At 39.6% G+C, this 17534-nt stretch overlaps 5 protein-coding genes across 8 annotated transcripts; 3 read left to right on the forward strand and 2 right to left on the reverse strand.

The window, feature by feature from the left end:
• Positions 1–3397: 3397 nt before the first annotated feature.
• Positions 3398–5411, reverse strand: LOC109191211 (40S ribosomal protein S24-1-like). 2 transcript variants are annotated; one of them, XM_019341791.1, is made up of 6 exons: positions 5302–5411; positions 5133–5208; positions 5009–5050; positions 4581–4751; positions 3827–3913; positions 3398–3735 (listed from the first exon to the last, which is right to left on the reverse strand). In XM_019341791.1, the coding sequence occupies exons 2-6, from the start codon at positions 5202–5204 to the stop codon at positions 3694–3696; spliced, it is 414 nt and encodes a 137-aa protein (XP_019197336.1). In that variant the 5' UTR covers positions 5205–5208; positions 5302–5411; the 3' UTR covers positions 3398–3693. The 2 variants fall into 2 exon arrangements, with proteins under 2 accessions (XP_019197336.1, XP_019197335.1); XM_019341790.1 differs by having other exon boundaries at positions 5133–5216; positions 5304–5402.
• A 1035-nt stretch (positions 5412–6446) lies between these two features.
• LOC109191365 (NKAP family protein CG6066) lies at positions 6447–8368 on the forward strand. Its single transcript, XM_019342004.1, has one exon. The coding sequence runs from the start codon at positions 6554–6556 to the stop codon at positions 8120–8122; it is 1569 nt and encodes a 522-aa protein (XP_019197549.1). The 5' UTR covers positions 6447–6553; the 3' UTR covers positions 8123–8368.
• A 759-nt stretch (positions 8369–9127) lies between these two features.
• On the forward strand, positions 9128–11619 carry LOC109191221. The gene is made up of 2 exons (XM_019341805.1): positions 9128–9193; positions 10514–11619. The coding sequence occupies exon 2, from the start codon at positions 10523–10525 to the stop codon at positions 11444–11446; it is 924 nt and encodes a 307-aa protein (XP_019197350.1). The 5' UTR covers positions 9128–9193; positions 10514–10522; the 3' UTR covers positions 11447–11619.
• A 933-nt stretch (positions 11620–12552) lies between these two features.
• LOC109191320 lies at positions 12553–15104 on the forward strand. 2 transcript variants are annotated; one of them, XM_019341926.1, is made up of 4 exons: positions 12553–12923; positions 13894–14035; positions 14130–14261; positions 15024–15104. In XM_019341926.1, exons 1-3 carry the CDS (start codon positions 12619–12621, stop codon positions 14211–14213), a joined length of 531 nt encoding a protein of 176 aa, XP_019197471.1. In that variant the 5' UTR covers positions 12553–12618; the 3' UTR covers positions 14214–14261; positions 15024–15104. The 2 variants fall into 2 exon arrangements, with proteins under 2 accessions (XP_019197471.1, XP_019197470.1); XM_019341925.1 differs by lacking the exon at positions 15024–15104 and having other exon boundaries at positions 14130–14407.
• LOC109191318 (COMPASS-like H3K4 histone methylase component WDR5B) lies at positions 14096–16914 on the reverse strand. Of its 2 annotated transcripts, none has more exons than XM_019341922.1 (3): positions 16160–16914; positions 14959–15269; positions 14096–14177 (listed from the first exon to the last, which is right to left on the reverse strand). In XM_019341922.1, the coding sequence occupies exons 1-2, from the start codon at positions 16823–16825 to the stop codon at positions 14982–14984; spliced, it is 954 nt and encodes a 317-aa protein (XP_019197467.1). In that variant the 5' UTR covers positions 16826–16914; the 3' UTR covers positions 14096–14177; positions 14959–14981. The 2 variants fall into 2 exon arrangements, with proteins under 2 accessions (XP_019197467.1, XP_019197468.1); XM_019341923.1 differs by lacking the exon at positions 14096–14177 and adding an exon at positions 14457–14722.
• Positions 16915–17534: the final 620 nt, after the last annotated feature.

Raw genomic sequence — 17534 nt, forward strand, 5'->3', positions numbered from 1 at the left:
TAATTTTTCTTTTATAATTGTATTAAGACAAACATTAAATGAATGTGATATTTCTTTTTTTTAATTATTGGTCTACTCTTTTTTAAAATTTGAAAAACTCATATAAATTGGAGGGTGTTTTGGGGGAAGGATTTTCCTTTCCCAAAACGCCATCCCAACATGCTGTGTGTGGTACTTTAGCCGCTGCTCCAAACCGTTGAGTTACCAAACATGATTTTTGGCGTTTTGATTAAAGTCAAAATGTTAAAATGGTGAATTCGACAAAATTTGGACGGATTCGCCATTAACCAAACAAGGCCTATATTATATGTACTTTTTTTTTTTTTTATCAAGATGAGGGTTAAACCCATACACAAGTATATATACTAGTTCCTCTCAACAAAATGCCCATGAGGTCCCCAAGCGGTATTTTTCAATCTCTCATGGAATCTATGTAAACTCATTTCATCTACTATCTTGGTGGGTAACTGATGGAATTAATTAGACCGGGGGTCCGACTTAACTAACCCGAATAAGAATACGGATAATAAATAAGTAGTACGAACGTTATAGCAAAGGCCGTGAGACCGTAGATTGTATTAAATGCCGTAGAATTGGCTATTACAATAGTATTTCAGGACAGAGTATGTAAGAACAGTAGATCGTGTCTTAACGAGACAAGGTGGGGGGTTTTTATACAACCCCGACCCCTAACCGCCACCCCCTAAGGCGGGGGGTGGTTAGATCCGGGTTGACCGCACCCGGTCTCGCGACCGGGCAGCGCTGCGGAGGCCAGGCCGAGCCCGTCATGGGCTCGGGCCGAGCCCATGTGGAGGTCGGCCCGGCCTCCAACGTGGCTCGTGCGAGGGCCACGTGGCGAGGCCTCGGCCGGGGCGGGTACGTGGCGCCGCCCTAGGACCCGTTCTTGCTTTGCGCCCTCGGGTCGGTTTGGGTCGATTCCTAATATATCCGTCATCAGTCCCCCACTCTCCGAGCTGCGAGTAATCGTCAGTGAAGGAGAGTAGATGCTTCGGCCGACCTCCCCAAAATGTCGACCCCGAGGTGTCCGCGTTCCAGCGCTATAGGTGCCGTCCAAGTGCACTTCTTGTGATAATGATAAAAAAACTCCATCCGGAACATGGCTCCTTCATCTGCTAGGACACATACACAGTAGAGTCCTCTTAGGTTTTGATTGAAGTCATGGAGTAGTACATGTACATAGATGGCCATAGCCATGAAATTGGTTGAGAGAAAGAGTATGTATAAGAGATGTTTATATTTGAGACTGACGTCCCATTTCCTCTGTCTTCCTGAGCCTTTATATAATATTATTTGGGCAGTTGTAACTTCCCGTAGTCTTTCCTCTTTTCTTGCCATGATGACCTCTTCTCTTTGACTAATATTATTATTATTATTATTATAAAATAATAATAATAATAATAATATGGTAATATGGCATGCATATTATATTATTCCATCAGTAACCATATTTGCAAGAGCATCAGTAGCATAGTTATAGTCTCGATAAACATGATCATATATGTATCATTAGAAGAAAAATGTTACCGTTAGAAATTGAGGTGTCTTGAATATTTATTGCATAAAGAGAATATAACTACATTAAAGTACAAGTTTTATTGCAGCACTTACAAATTTATATAATTTTCTATAAATTTATTACACACATTTAACAATATTATTTGACAATGTATAGATGGTATTCGCATTATTATTATTACATTATATTAAAAACAAATGAAGCAACATTAAATGACTTTGATAACTCATTTTTATTTTGTATGAAGTATTTATCAACTGTCATTTAAAATAAAAAAATATGTTATGTCATATATGCATATTGACACGGGTATAGAGTCCGGCGCAGTGCATAGCGCCCGTGTGGCGTCCCGAGGCCCCTCATGCCCCGCGGACTAGCCTTACCCACATACACACCACACTGGTTTCACCCTGTCATGGGCTCATCAGGGAAGCGGCAACAGCTCCCAACCAGTTGTGCCTTTCTATCGCATCAGGTCCCCTTCATAGTAAGTCCAAGACTAGCGACAGGCTCCCCAAACTTAACCGGGTCGGTGTGCCTAACTCGGCCAGACCGTAGCGTCTAAGTGCCTTTCTATCGCATCAGGTCCCCTTCATAGTTAAGTCCAAGACTAGCGACAGGCTCCCCAAACTTAATCGGGTCGGTGTGCCTAACTCGGCCAGACCTTAGCGTCTAAGGCAGAACAACCCTTAACGCTATTGACGCCCCCTTCACCCGCATGGTATTGCTAACCAGTTGGCCGTTTCCACACTCTTTAGGGTCTTCGCACGGTCACGGAAAAACAGTCCGTGACAATATGCACTCTTTCAAAATAAATTATACCGAATTGCTCGAACTTTACATTAAAAAATAAATTAGACCCCTAAGCTTTTTAAAGTTACAATTAAACTCATTAACATTGTATTTTGGTGCAATGAAACTCAAAAATCAGTTGGTCACTAGGGTTCCTGCAACATCGGGCACTACTTCTGACGACAAAACGACAGGGGCGACAAAATCGTCTTTCTTCTCGGTTCCAATGGTGATCGGCGCGGGTTCACCAGTCGCCCGGTCGTTTTGTTGTCGAAAATAATGTCATAGCGCCGCTGGAGGTTGTCGAACCCTAGTGACCTGTTATCGCAGGTCACTAACTGATTTTCGAGCTTGATTGCACCAAAATACAATGTTGATGGGTTTAATTACTACTTTAAAAAGTTTAAAGGTCTAATTGACTTTTTAGGTAAAGTTTAAAGGTCTATTTGATCATTTTTCCTATATTCTTCTTTGCTTAGATCGTTTGTACTTTGTGCTAAGGTATTGTTTTTGCTTAAGAACTTTGTATAGACTTAGGCAATATTCTTCTTTGCTTAGATCGTTTGTACTTTGTGCTAAGGTATTGTTTTTGCTTAAGAACTTTGTATAGACTTGGGCAATTTTGAATAAGGTCAGTTCTGCAAGGCCGAGTGAAATGTCCTCCTTGCTGGTTGTATCTATTTGATTTTTTTAATGAATGAATAAGTGTTTTTGACAAATACTATTGTATAATCACAAATTTAAATTTAATATAAAATAATAATCTATCTACATAGCAAAAACATCATATATATTATTAGTGCACTACACATTATGATTTAAAAATAGAATAAATTTCTAAATACTACTGTATAATCATTTTATATATAAAAAAATAAAAATATAATAGTCACAGAAATTTGTGATATTATATTGATATAATGTATAGAATTATATATATGAATCATGGCTTGTTTTCTGCAAACACAATCTACCTATGAAACTACTAGTTTAGTGAATCAGGCTGTTCATGATGCTTCAACAAATGCAGAAAATCATGACAGTCAAGAAGGCTGTAAAGCTTCAACAAGAGACAATGGAGATTAAAATTTCACCCAAAAGTAGAACAGTTTCTTAACAACTTCAACATTTCTGATTAATCATATCCAAGATTCTAACTTAATAATAGGCAGGGAAAAGATAATGGTCATGAACCAAACAGTTCAACCATATGAAATACACTCTCATCTTTAAAAGCAAAACTGGAATATAACAGGAAAAAGGTCCAATAAAAAGGGAAGAAATTGGTGTGGTGAGACTGCTTGGTAGAGCAATTTCTCGCGTTCCATTTCCATGATCGGGTAAGACCTACAACTGCTACAAATTTACTTCTTCTTTCCACCCTTGGCAGCATCTCCAGCCTTTGTCTGCAAAAATGTATAATCATATGAAGTTACTTTCTATAAGATCTTCAACATTTGGAAGATAGATATTTCTACCAGTGGTTTGATTAGTTACCTTCTTAACTCCACGGATTTTCTTAGTTCTGTTCTTCCGCTCCTTCATCTGTTTTCTAGACTTCTCAACCTTTGTATCCAACCCATTCTGCAAAAGTGAATAGGTCGACTGAATTAACATTGTACTCTATTTAAAATGCCAGACATAATACTAAACGTTAAGCAGAAAACAGCAGCTCCTAGTATCAAATGACATTAAAACAACAGCCAAAGTATAAGAAACAAAAGCATAGCAATATTCGTACTGGATGGGTGAGTTCAGCAAAATTTCTTAGTGTTCGAAGAATGGGCACATTAAAAAAAAGTTATTGACTCACAAATAATAAAGTACTACACACAGAATGCAATAGAACCATCATATAATGCCATTTCACTACCAAGGGTAACTCTGTTTAAATGTGCAAGATTATCGAGTCAGTACACTACAATGTTTTGTATAAACAGTAATACAGCGAATCCGTTAATGATTGTCTGAATTGACTTTGGTAAAATGCTGAACGAATGAAAAATGGGCTATAAACTTAGCCTGATTATAAGGGTGCATGGATTAGTAACAAAAATAAATAAAAAGGTTCAATTATACAAAGCCAAAATGCAGACATTAACTCAAGAAACAAAAAAGGAATTACACAAATCAATTGCAGAAAAAGCATTGATGGCACAGAGAAAGCCACACTGAAACATGAAAACTATGACACTAGTCATAGTTTCTAACTAATAAAGAGGGGGGAAGAAGGACACAACCAAAAACTTACTCTGATAAGTCTATACTTCGGCTCAAACTTCTTTGCACTCTCAACAGAGTCATAGATCAAACCAAACCCAGTAGATTTACCTCCTCCAAAGTGAGTTCTGAACTTGAACACAAAGATGGAGTTGGGATCTTTCACCTCATACATCCTTGACAATTTCTCTTTCAATTCCGCCTTACATTACATAATCAGCAGGTTAGCAATGAGAACACCATTGACCCAACATGTAAAGACAAAGTTCAAAGCAACCAAAGAAATCGCAAATCAACTCTAAAAGTTAAAACACTCGATAATGAATCTAACCCCGAATGCAAGATTTAATAACAATAATAATCAGTAAAGGGAAAATATGGAGCAAAAGCTCTATAACTACTCAATTCCTATCAAAACAAAAGAAAAATCTAACTATTAGAGGGAAATCGAAATCTAACCTTGGAAACATTAGCCCTTCCAGGATGCAGAACGTCGATCACCTAAGATAATCAGGAATACAAAACATAAAGATATGCAAACAGCTAAACATGCTAGCAATAGCTCAATCGAGTAAGGTCTTACGAATTGCTTCCTTGCGAGAAGACGATTGGTCATGAACTTCCTTGTCCTGATGGTCACCGCCTTGTCCGCCATCTTCCTGCACAGAGTTTAGATTCAGTCCACATTTACGTAGATATATACGTACAAGCACATACAGGGGTTGAATATACAACTGAAGAGTGAATGATACTTTGTATTTTGACTACTCCGGCGTCCTTTCTTCCGTCTACGAGCAGCTTCCCACCGTTCTGATCTTTCTCCGCCGCGAAGAGGTGTTCTCTACTTAAGCAGGGACGTTTTAATGCTAGGGTTTAAGGTGTAGGGTGGTATTGTAATATTTTGGGCTGGGCCAAAATATACTAATTAGGTATTTCATTGGGCCAAAGTCTTCATTTTTTTTGGAAGATAATCATTGGGCCAAAGATGGGTATTCACAATTGTTATACTTTAGACCAAGTTCCACTTTTGTATTGTAGACCCTAGTCCATAACGATTTCAGATTATGTGTATACAGTTTGATAGTGAATATACCTCAGGTTTATCAATTTGTACGTACTGAGCACCTGATTAGATCCGTATTAATACACGGATACGATCAATTTTTGACTTGATAAGAGACCCGACTTGACCTATAGAGAGATATGAGCTCGGTCCTGTCCTTAAGCTCGGACTGGGTGTTCCAACCTGAAGCACTTCCCATTATAGAGAATATAAGCATGTCAATAATCACGATCCACGTGTATTAATTTGTAAAATCGTTGATCTTCTTAAAGCATGTGAAACACGCAGCAGACATGTCGGACGTTCTCCTCTCTCCCCTATAAATACCACATTAAATGCGATGAAATAAAACTTTTAGCATTTTCTCTTGAGAGTACTTAGTAGCTTAGGATCCTCGGACTTACTTACCCGAGCTTCTATACTATAACTTTCTACTCATATCCGTGTATCCGAAAGTATTTACCTCACCACAGTTAACGTATTATGTACCTATTACAACTAACGTATTATGTACTTACATTTAACATATTATGTACCTCCAGTTGATAAATTATGTATATGTTATGGTTACCATATTGTGTAAATGCAATTTATTTATATGTACATAATTAATTAATTAAATATACTTAATATGTTGATTATAGGTACATAACTTGAATATTATTTTAGATTAGGGTCTATAATATATAATTTACATGTACGTAGTTAGTTAACTTAATATACATAATAATATATTAATAACGAGTATATAATTTAAATGTAATTTTAAAACATGATTCACAATACAAGGTGAATTGGTACTCACTGAAAGGCCATAAAACTTAAGCCTAATTATGATAATGGGCCACCGCCATTCGTTTGGGCACAATTGATCTCCGGTGATTTTTATCGTCTCCAAAACCACAGCAATTTTCCCCTTCCTCGTCAAAGCCTATCGTGGAATGGGTCGACTAACCTCTGCGATTGAAATCCCAGAAGAACGGCGCCGGAGCCACAGAGATAGCGGCCGCGACCGTGACCGTGGCCGTGGCCGTGGCCGTTACTCTCCGGAATCCGATTCGTATCGCCGTCGCTATCGGAGTCGCAGCCGTAACCCTAGCCGAAGCCGGAGTCGCAGTCTCAGCGGCAGCAGGAGTCGTAGCCGTAGTCCAGACTACTCAAGGTATGAGCCTTCCTCTCATAATAACCGTCGTGACCAGCGGTCCTATTCTCCTTACCGTTCGAGCCATCGACGAAGCCCTGATTACGAACCCTACAAATTCGAACGTCGGGGAGATCGAAGGAAAGGCTACGACAATGGAGATTACAGGAACAGGCGAGCTGCCGAGTCGGAATCGGACGAGGAGCTGAAAGGATTGAGTTTTGAAGAGTACAGGAGGCTGAAGCGTCAGAAATTGAGGAAGATGCTTAGGAATTGTATCTGGAATTGCACCCCTAGCCCACCTAGGGGTGAGAACGAGCCAGAGGACGTTGATCAAGACTTTATTGACCAACGGCAGAACAACGATTTGAAGGAAAAAGAGAATGAGAAAAAGGAAAGCTCGAAGTTGGACTCTAAGAGGTCGAGTGATGATTCATCGGAGAGTGAATCTGTTTCTGAATCTGAATCGGATGGTTCACGATACAGGAAGTCTAAGAAGAGCAGGAAATCTGGTTCTAGACGTAGTAGCAAGAGATCAAGATCAGTGTCTGAAAGTGAGAGTGAATCCGCTGATTCAAGTGATGATTCAGAAGTTGAAGCTAGGAGGAGGAGGAGGAGATTGAAGAGAAGGCGGCACCAAAGGAGTAGTCTGAAGAAGAAAAGTAGAAGTAGAATGAAGAGTGAAACAGAGTCTTCTGAAGCCAGTGAATCATCAGAAGATCATGTCAAGTCAAAGAAGAGGAGGTCTTCTTCCTCAAGGTCTAGGCGGAGCAATAAAAGGAAGGAATCTGATAGCGAGGCTTCTCAACCAGATGAGAACTCTGATTCTGGAGCTGAAGCAAAAAATAAACAGAAGGCTGAAGAAACATTGGGAGATGAAGTTACAAGCGAGGTTCTTGAATTAAAAGAATTGATTGAGTCACGGATGAAGCCTCCTATGGATAATGAGCTCATGGTTGGCCCTATGCCAATGCCCAGGACTGATGGACAGCCGGTTAACTATGGTGGAGCACTTAGGCCTGGTGAAGGTGATGCTATTGCCCAGTATGTTCAACAAGGAAAACGTATTCCCCGTAGAGGTGAAGTGGGTCTTTCAGCTGAGGAGATTTCAAAGTTTGAAAGTCTTGGATATGTGATGAGTGGTAGTAGGCATCAGAGAATGAATGCTATTCGTATCAGAAAGGAAAACCAAGTTTACAGTGCTGAGGATAAGCGGGCATTGGCTATGTTTAATTACGAGGAGAAAGCTAAGCGTGAACAGAAGGTTATGGCTGATTTGCAGCGCCTGGTGCAACGTCATATTGGCCCTGATGTTGGTCCATCTCATGATCCGTTTGCTGGAAGATCCGCTGACATGGCTGATGCTTGATGCTTGTGTATAATTACCATTCTACTATAGCTACTAATATATTGTGGCTCTGCAAACTGGTTTCATTCGATGCACAAGTCTGAATTTTATTAGCTTACAAGCCTCTCTCCCTAATGAATTTAGCAAACAGTATTGTATGTTTCATCTATTTCTGCATTTCAGAACTTTAATATCCTTGATTGAATTTGTAATGGCACTATGATGGTTTGGATTCTCTTTTGGTTATTAAATGAGTTGTTTAGTTTACTTCACTGCATTGCTTATTTACAGTTAAACACCCTTGTAAGTCAATTGAAGGAAAATATTTGGAGTATTTGGAGTTAAGAGATGACATCTTGAATGCATTCCTTGTCCAAATAACTCCATCATTTGATCTAATAATAAAGAAATAAATAAAATAAAAATTGTTCAATATATGAGATGAAGATAGACATGATGGTGAGGCTTCTATGTTTTGTGACAATGTGGTTTAAGAGACTTGCCTTGTGATGGTGTTCAACTATCATTACTAAGTGCAAGTTTTGTTGATTATTTACAATCTGATCTGACTATAACGAAAAAGTGATTGATACATGTTTATACAAGACTTTTAAGTCAGCATGATGTTCTGCAGCATTGGAGAAATGCAATTCACTTGAGCGAATCTATGAAAGCATGTCATCGGTCTTCTTGATTCAGAGGAATGTAGTTCATTGCAGAAATTTGACATACCATTTCCTCTTTCAATGCTTTGATTTAGTGTTTCTAATTGAACTTCTGAATATGGTATTGCTTCTAAGCTTGTTTTAGGTATACATTTTGCTTCAAAGATACTGACGTGGAACCTTAGATGAGTGGTTTGGTGCCCAGGTATGTTTTCTTGTTAACTTCTTCTCTATTGCCTTCTGGGCTTTTTACGGTTTTCTTGTTCATCCATTACCATTCTACCATGTTGCAAATGATGCTGCTTGACTGCTTCTCTAATTCCAAAATTGTTTTTTATGACTTGTGACACCAATTCACTTAATTACTATTTTTTTCAGGCCAAGCAAACAGAAGATACTATGTAATGTCCTTTTCTATTATTAACTGGTATGAACTCTTACTTTTTCATTACTCTGTTACGGTGTAATTCACTGTCTCGTGGCGAAAAAAGAATATAAATATTAGTAGAAGATGCGTTGAGAGTAATCAATCAGCCATAGAAATTAGAGCCTGTGCGGCTGTGCCTCATTGATGAGTAACTTTCATCTGCTAAAAAGAAGGCTTGCATCACATGGCTTGTTGTGCTACACAAGCACACCATCTCATGTCTTGTACCTGTAACTTTAGGCCAAAAATAGGAGTAGTCATCTCAAGCACATGGCAGGTGAGAACCGAAAAAATGTTTCTGAACTTAAAACTTTTGACTAAATGAGCAAGACATAACCAAAGTTTGGCTGTGTTGCTAACTATAAAACTAGAAGGTTAAAGTACAGTGGTTGTTAGTTGTACACCAGACAGGAAAGACAATCATTCCCTTTTGCTGCCTTATCTCTATTTCGAAGCATTATATGCCAGAGTCCATTATTTCCTTTTGTTGAATTTGTCATCTTTCCTGTGATTCTGCCCTTTTTTTCCTTTTAATCTTTGGATCTGGTGACATAACCCGTTATGATTGAGTGCTATAGTTTTCATGAGACGGAAACCTTTGGGATTTAGTTACCAGTGATGTAATATGATGTGTGTTATAAGTTATGGCCATTTATTATTTCTTGACAGCTTGGCATGCCACTGATGGATCATCCTGCCATGGACCATTCGACAATAAATGTGAGGGTCTTACATTTAAAGTGAGGGACACTTTATTTAGTCTTTAGTAACGCAAATTTTTAGAGTGTATGAAGACTTAAGAGATAATGGGGTGCCGATGATTTGTCTTGAAGGTAGGTATTAGTCCTTAATGCCTTAATGGTGGCTATCTTCTCAACTGCCCAGTGCATAAGTCGTTTTCTTAGTCCCCAGATGAACTTGCCCAGCACTAGATAATCCGTTTCTAGTAAATTAGCAGTAAAAATCCACCAGAAATAATGATTATGGATTTTCATTGTGAATGATAGAGGAGCGGGTTTTGTGGGGGAGGGGGGTTAAAATATGAGAGTGAAAGGATGGAAGATGTGTGCAACGTTGAATAATATGGGCGGTTGGAGTAAATGCATAATTGCTGTTTTATTGACTGAAGACACTTTGTCTTTCTCTGAAGTAGCTATACGTGCTTATCCTCTTCCGTTTTTCATGTGCTTGAAATTTGATTTAAATTGACTAGCTTCATGCTTCCTTGTTACTTTTATCTGTCAAAGATTGTCCACTCTTCTCTTTTTATTCTTTTCTTCTCGTCTTCTTATTCATTATCTTCATCGGAATTTTGATCAGAGTTGATCGATGAGGGACTTCCCTTCTTGTTTTGGTGAAAGCGGTGTTCAGGTTGCAGATTCTTCATCATCATCAGGTAGTAGCGGCAGAGCTGCTCAGAATCTCGTAACGTGTGTGTATCTCTGTGAACTCCGAGGTGTTTCGCGCTTCATCACTGTTACATGGACGAAGAATCTGATGGGTCAAGGTTTGCTCATCGGGGTTGAGAATCCAACGGGTGAATCCCTGTGCAAGGTGGACATCAAGCCATCGCTGTTCTCGAAGAGAAAAGGATCCAAGAATGCAGAACTGGGTTCAAGCGCGGTCGAGGTCTACTGGGATTTCTCCAACGCGAAGTTCGGTTCTAGCCCCGAGCCATTAGAGGGGTTCTACCTCGCCGTAACGCTAAACCAAGAACTGATCCTCCTCACCGGGGACCTGCAGAAGCTCGCCTACAAGAAGATCGACGCGGCAGTCACAATCCCGGCAGCCTGCACCACGACTTTCCTCGCCAAGCGAGAGCACATCTCCGGGAAGAAACTTTACGCCGCAAAGGCACAGCTGTCCGACAAGGGGGCGCTGCACGATATCTCGATAGAATGCGACGACAGCGGTCACGGGAGCAGCAGCAGCGACCCGTGCCTCGTGATCCGGGTCGACGGGCAGCCCGTGATGCAGGTGAGGCAACTCCGGTGGAAGTTCCGAGGCAATCACACCATCTTGGTGGATGGGAATCTGGTCCAAGTTTTGTGGGATGTCCATGATTGGCTGTTTGGGAACACCGCTGCTGCAGCAAATGGTGTTTTCTTGTTCCAGACAAGCTCAAGCTGTTCCTCGTCCGACAAACTTTGGAGCAGCCAACTTGCGTTCAACTGCTCAGAGTTTCAACATTCTCAACCATCTTGTAGTAAAGCACAGGGCTTTTCTTTGTTATTGTATGTTTGGAAAGATTAAAACATTTGTAATTTGTATGGTGAAATTTTTTAGTTATATCTCGTCAGTAGTCATGGTAAAAACTATAGTGTACTCCGTATTAGAGTTGGTGATGGTATTGCGAAAGTGGAGGATATTATATATTTGTACTCAATAATCATTTTGTATATTATTTGTTTGTCCATGTTGATTAATTGGTCACATATATAGGTTTAAAATGTATAGTATAGATATTATGATTAAACCATTCTCTCTGAAAAGGTTGAATCCCCATTGAGGGTCTTTTACACTCCAACTCGACAGAGCATTTGTGAATATGTAAAGCTAAATTATGGTGATGATTCAATGGTTCAGCAGACATAACTAAATGTTGAGCATAATTCCAAATCTTGATTTCTTTTTTCAAATACTACCTATTGAACTATTGAGTTGAGCTCGTGCAGGCATGATTAAACTATTCTTAAAGCTGAGTATAAATCAATTTTAAATTCTATAAATTATTTATTTGTCGGTGTTGATCAATTGGTCTTAATTGATTACTTTCAAAGTAAATATTATTTAAAGATTTTAAAACTAATAATATGATATTTCATGTCATTTCCTTTCCCATCTTAGGGACACCGATGACTACAAAGAAATTCAATCTAGATATTCATCACACAATAAATAAGATCTATTGGGTTTGAATAAGCTCATAAAGGCAAATTCTACAACTTGTATTCTTAAATTCTATTCCCTTATTTTTATGATAACTAATGATACTTAGAAAAAGTGTCTAAATTAAAAATTTGTAAGAGAAAATAAAAATTAGAAGTAAGAGTGAGAGTTCATGTAATATTTTTCAAACAAAAAATAGTCTAACAAATCTTAATCCCCAAATTTAAAAACTCATCAATATCTATTTTTTTTTTACCTAAATAAAATTTACTCAATATATACATTTAGTACTTATAATCTTCCTAATACGATTTACTTCTTATATATAATTTACCAATTATTATATAAACAAAACTTACTCAATATATATTAACAGTAAATTTCTCTCGTCACTTGAAAAACAAAAAAACAACCAAAAAAAATGAAGGGCATAGAAGTAAATAGAGAGCAATTGCAAGGGTGAAAGCAGGCATGAGAAGCAGATGAGCTTGAAAAGTAGTCCAGACAGTTAGGGCTCTCTCTGCAACAAAACAAAGATGACGGCAGTCGGAGTATCTCACAACCTTTTCTTCTTCCCTCTCCCGCCATTCCTTCCATCGCCGCCGAATCTTTGCTTTCAGGGGCACCAATTCTCCAATATTTCTGCTTTCGCCCCAACACTTGCCTTAATTACGAATCACTCCCGCAGCAAACCAATTGGCAGTTGGCGTTGCAGAAGCAAGCAAAATGAGCCAAGAGAGATGGCATTCTTCGACGAAAACGGCGCCGTCAAGGACATGGATGCCTATCTCGACAATCTCTCCCTAGAATATGACTCCGTTTGGGACACCAAGCCCTCATGGTAAGTATCTTCATTTTTACACTCCATTTATCTTTCAAGTCAATTTTTTCGTACTACACTAATAATATGGAGTGTTTACATTTCGAGAGGAAAAGTTGGGAGAATAAAATGAGAGTACACTAATATTCACATTAAGATATATATTTAATTCAGTTGAGCCTCGTTCTGGATCAAACCCATTATACATTGTTATATGCATTTTTCGAGATAGATTAATCCTATTGAGTCTTGATTGACCCTATTCGAGCAACCATTCCAAGAGTACTTGAAGTAGTAAATACGGGGGTCTACTACTCAATATGGCGCTAGGGTCGGTTCGATTTTAGTTACGGTCCATTTCCCTAGTCTACTTGTTGATTTAAGTCATTGAGTTCGAATGACTTGATAGTAGATTAGAGATTCCCGAGCTAAAGGTTAGTGTATAAAAATTGTCAATAGTCCCCTCACTCCGCATTTAATGCGATATTTATAAGGAATGTCGGGAAACAACTACCGATCCAAAGGTATATACGGCACGTGGAGCGCATGCAAAGGGCGAGTCCGGGGCCCAAGCTAAGTAGCTGACTCATCCACATGTCCTAAAATTCTTGATTCTCTTGGGTGTTTCATCGCCAAATGAAGGTGGTCGGTCCCGACCTTAAGTGATTGGAGTGGGCCTACTGATCACGCTCTCTACTCGGTCGGTCAAACTGTACTCGGTCTAGATTCAGGTCCGGTAGGCGAGCAATCAAGTCGGCGATGATCAGAACGGGCTCAACACAGGGACGGGGCCCGATACCGGTCAAGTACAGATTACAATTCGATAGAAGATAATCCCTATAAGTATATTGTTCAACCTTAACTTTTTTAACTTGCTCATTAAAAACAAGATAGAATTTATTAGGTTTAAAACAATAGCAATTGCAAGATGCATGGACATATATTAGTAAAATAATGAATGTGAAGAATGTATTCTGTTTTGTTATTATAGGTGCCAGCCATGGACAATAGCATTGACTGGTATAGTAGCAATTGCAGCAAGCTGGCTCATTTTGCACTCTCTTACTCTCACTGCAGTGGTTGTGGCTTTAATATCTGCATGGTGGTACATCTTCCTCTACTCCTACCCTAAGGTACACACAATATACCCTTCTCTTTTTACATTTTATGACCTAACAAATGACAAGAGTTTTGAGTAAATCTTCTGTGAAACCGTCTCGCCTTCAGGCTTATTCAGAGATGATCGCCGAGCGCCGAGAGAGAGTAACAAATGGCCTTGAAGATACATATGGAGAGGAGAAGAGTCAGTGACCTCCCAGTTGTGGCAGCACAAGGGAAAAAAGAATGTCATCAACTTCTGTAAGTACTAATCAATAGGAAAGTGGAGAGATGACATATCATAATGACAGAAAGTATGATTTTTTTTTATTTTTTTTTTTTCTTTCAAACATTGGCTGTACAAAGTTCTGAACAATCCTACTAATCGACGGGAAATTAAACTCTAACAGATGGCTAAAAACATAATCAATCTGGCCAGCACTTTGCTCCTTAATTGGACCAGCACGGTGCAAACATGGATTAGTCTAAGTATGGTAGGGGCTTAAAGGTGCCTCCTACAGTTAAGATATGCTTTCAGGACACCTCGTGGTCTGACAAAAGAAGAAGAAGACAGTGTATCAACACTACAGATATCGTAATTCTGAGAGAGTTTTGAAACTTTAAAGGACTGCCATTTTGACAGTCCAATGTTGTGGAGATCTTTCTTTAGCTAGAGATTACTATGATCTTTCTTTGTTATGGTAATTTCCCAGAGGCAAAACCTGCAAAATAGTACATAGTTTCTTATCACCTGAGTGGACTATATGCAAAATAATATAGATGCACACAAGGTTTAGTCTTCGGGGGTGCATGCAAATGTCCAAGTGAGTTCATGACACAATTTAAAGCCGTGTTATGAAACAAGCTATGAAACCAGAATTCAAAGAGTATTATGCATTGAAAATTTGAGCTGCAGCAAAAATCTGTGCCTTAATTAAGTAGACTAGAAGTAACTAACCAGGAAGAGTTGCAGAACATTGTTTAATCTTGAACCCACACCCTCACAGTTCTATCATTATGCAGCCCTGCAGAGACAATCATGTTCTTTTTAGAGTGACAACTGACAGAGATGACGGTATCAGTGTGCCCTTCTAACTGCTGGAGTGGATTCATTCCTTGCAGATCCCATAGCCACACGCAATGATCTTCAGAGCCACAGACGATATACTTCCCACTGGTAACCGACAACGTTGCTGCAATGCAATACACACTGTTCTTATGGCCTGCATATGATTTGATTGATTTGCCAGTAGAGTAGTTCCAGAGTCTCTTTAACAAGAAAACAGAAACAAGACACTTTCAAATTACAGTTCATTCATGAGATTAGAGAATCAACTAGGGAAAGGCCAAGGTATCAATTTTAGCAGATATATATATATATATATATATATATATATAAAGATAAAGATGAGAAAATCACTCCTGAGCTCACAGCTGAACTGATAGTTCAATGATTTCATTACAAGTACAATCAAAGTAAAATAAAATGATGTAGACAACCCTAACTAAGTTGTCAGATGTAGACTTGGTAAACTAGGGTCATAAGGCTCTTTGTGGTATTTTGTGGATTTATCACTGTTACAAAAATCGGCCTAGGGGCGCCTAGCGAATTACCTCCTAGGAGGCCGTCTAGGTAGCCAGCCGCCTAACTTGGCCGAGTTGTCGAGTTAACTCGTTTGATTCGGCGGCAAACTCGATCGAGTCAACTCGTTCGATTCAGCCTAAGTTAATTTTTTTCATTATATATATATATACTGCTCCTATGTATCCACCCTATTATATGAGTCCGTGTGACAGATCTGAGCCATTGAATACTTGAGACCAATGGCTTAGATTTGGCGAACTGTGCGAGTATAAGGACTCATATAACAAAATGGATTCATTTGATCACTAGTATATATATATATATATATATATATATATATATATATATATATAATATGACATACACCCACATGCGCTTAGGTGCCCGCAGAAGCTACTCTACCACCTACCGCGTAGTGCCTACCTGGGATTTACCAGTAGAGTTGTATAGTGGCTTCGGATTTCCTCATCACTCAAAAAGTAAAAAATGGTTATCTATGAAGCTTCTCCTGAGTGATTAGATACCAAAACGAAGTTTAATTAGATCAAAATGTATAAGAAGTGATATAACTTACAAGATTGTTATCGAGAGTGGCGACGAGTATGAACTTGCCATTGGGGGAGAATTTGGCGAAGGAAACGGCCGGGAGTTTATCATCGATAAGGGTCTTCAAGCAGGTGCCGGAGGCTGCGTCCCATATCTTACAAGAGCCGTCGTGGCTGGTGGAGACAATGAGAGATCCGTCCCTGTTGAAATTGACGGAGGTGACGGGCATGGAGTGGGCCCGGATCACGTGCACGGATTTGCCCGTCTGCACATCCCAGACGCGAATAGTCTCGTCGAAGGAGCCGGAGACGATGAGGTTGGACTGGGGGTTAAAATTGACGCAGAAGACGAAGTTGGTGTGGCCGCGGAGCGTCTTGACGCACTCGCCGTCGCGCGCAACCCAAATGCGGAGGGTGCGATCATCGGAGGCGGAGCAGACGTAGGTGGAATCGGACGACCAGGCCAGGTCGGAGACTCCGTCGGAGTGGCCGTCGAGTTGGGAGACTTTACTTAGGGTTTCGGTTGACCAGACGATCAGCGTTTTGTCCAAGGAGGCGGAGGCGAAGTGCTCGCCATTGTTGGAGAACTTCACACAGGAGACGGCGCGTGTATGCGCCGTAAGCACTTTCTTCTGCCGATATGGACGGTAAGGTATTGGTGCCGTCTCCTGGTTGCTATTGCCGCCGCTTGCCATCGCATTCCCCGTCCGGCCACCGCCGTTTTATGGCTTCATGTTGCCAGGAAATTAAACCTCCCTGCAATTAATTTCTGTTACATTACTCAAAAGTGACTAGGATTAGTAATAGTGACGAAGAAAATCAACCATCACTATTCGAGTAAAATTCATTTTGTATAACATTTCAACAAAATAGATTAGTCAAGTTTTGATCATACTTCATTTAATAAACAACTCTCATAAGCCTAATTTACGAGATTAGTTCAAATGGGTTTCTTTCGTTCAATTATACTATACTAGTATTGTATTCCTCGAGATAGAGTAATTTATACATGTATCTTGACAGTTGTTGGTTTTAGGGTTTTTAGGCCCACGGAGGTTGAATACAATCTCTTAGATTGGTGGATTTACCAAAAAGAAGAAATAAAAAATGATTTTTGAGAGAAGAAAGTGGCTATAAAGTGTGTGACTATTCTCTTATTTTCGAGTGTCTTTCTGGATTATCTCCCTCAAAAAATTGGTCTTTACACTTTGAGGGAGACCAATTTATAGGTGGCCTAGCTAAGTACAAGCATTAACGCGCAATAAAGGCCGGGAGACGTTGGGTCGCCGTTACTAGACGCCCCCAACAACTAGATTGACCCACTTTAATGGCGGGCATTGAAGCGGCAAAAGTCATTTGCCTGACCGACTCTTTGTTGATGTCGACTCCCTGGACACAGCTCCA

This window comes from Ipomoea nil, unplaced genomic scaffold (genome assembly GCF_001879475.1).
Source record: "Ipomoea nil cultivar Tokyo-kokei standard unplaced genomic scaffold, Asagao_1.1 scaffold1619, whole genome shotgun sequence".
Lineage (NCBI taxonomy): Eukaryota > Viridiplantae > Streptophyta > Magnoliopsida > Solanales > Convolvulaceae > Ipomoea > Ipomoea nil.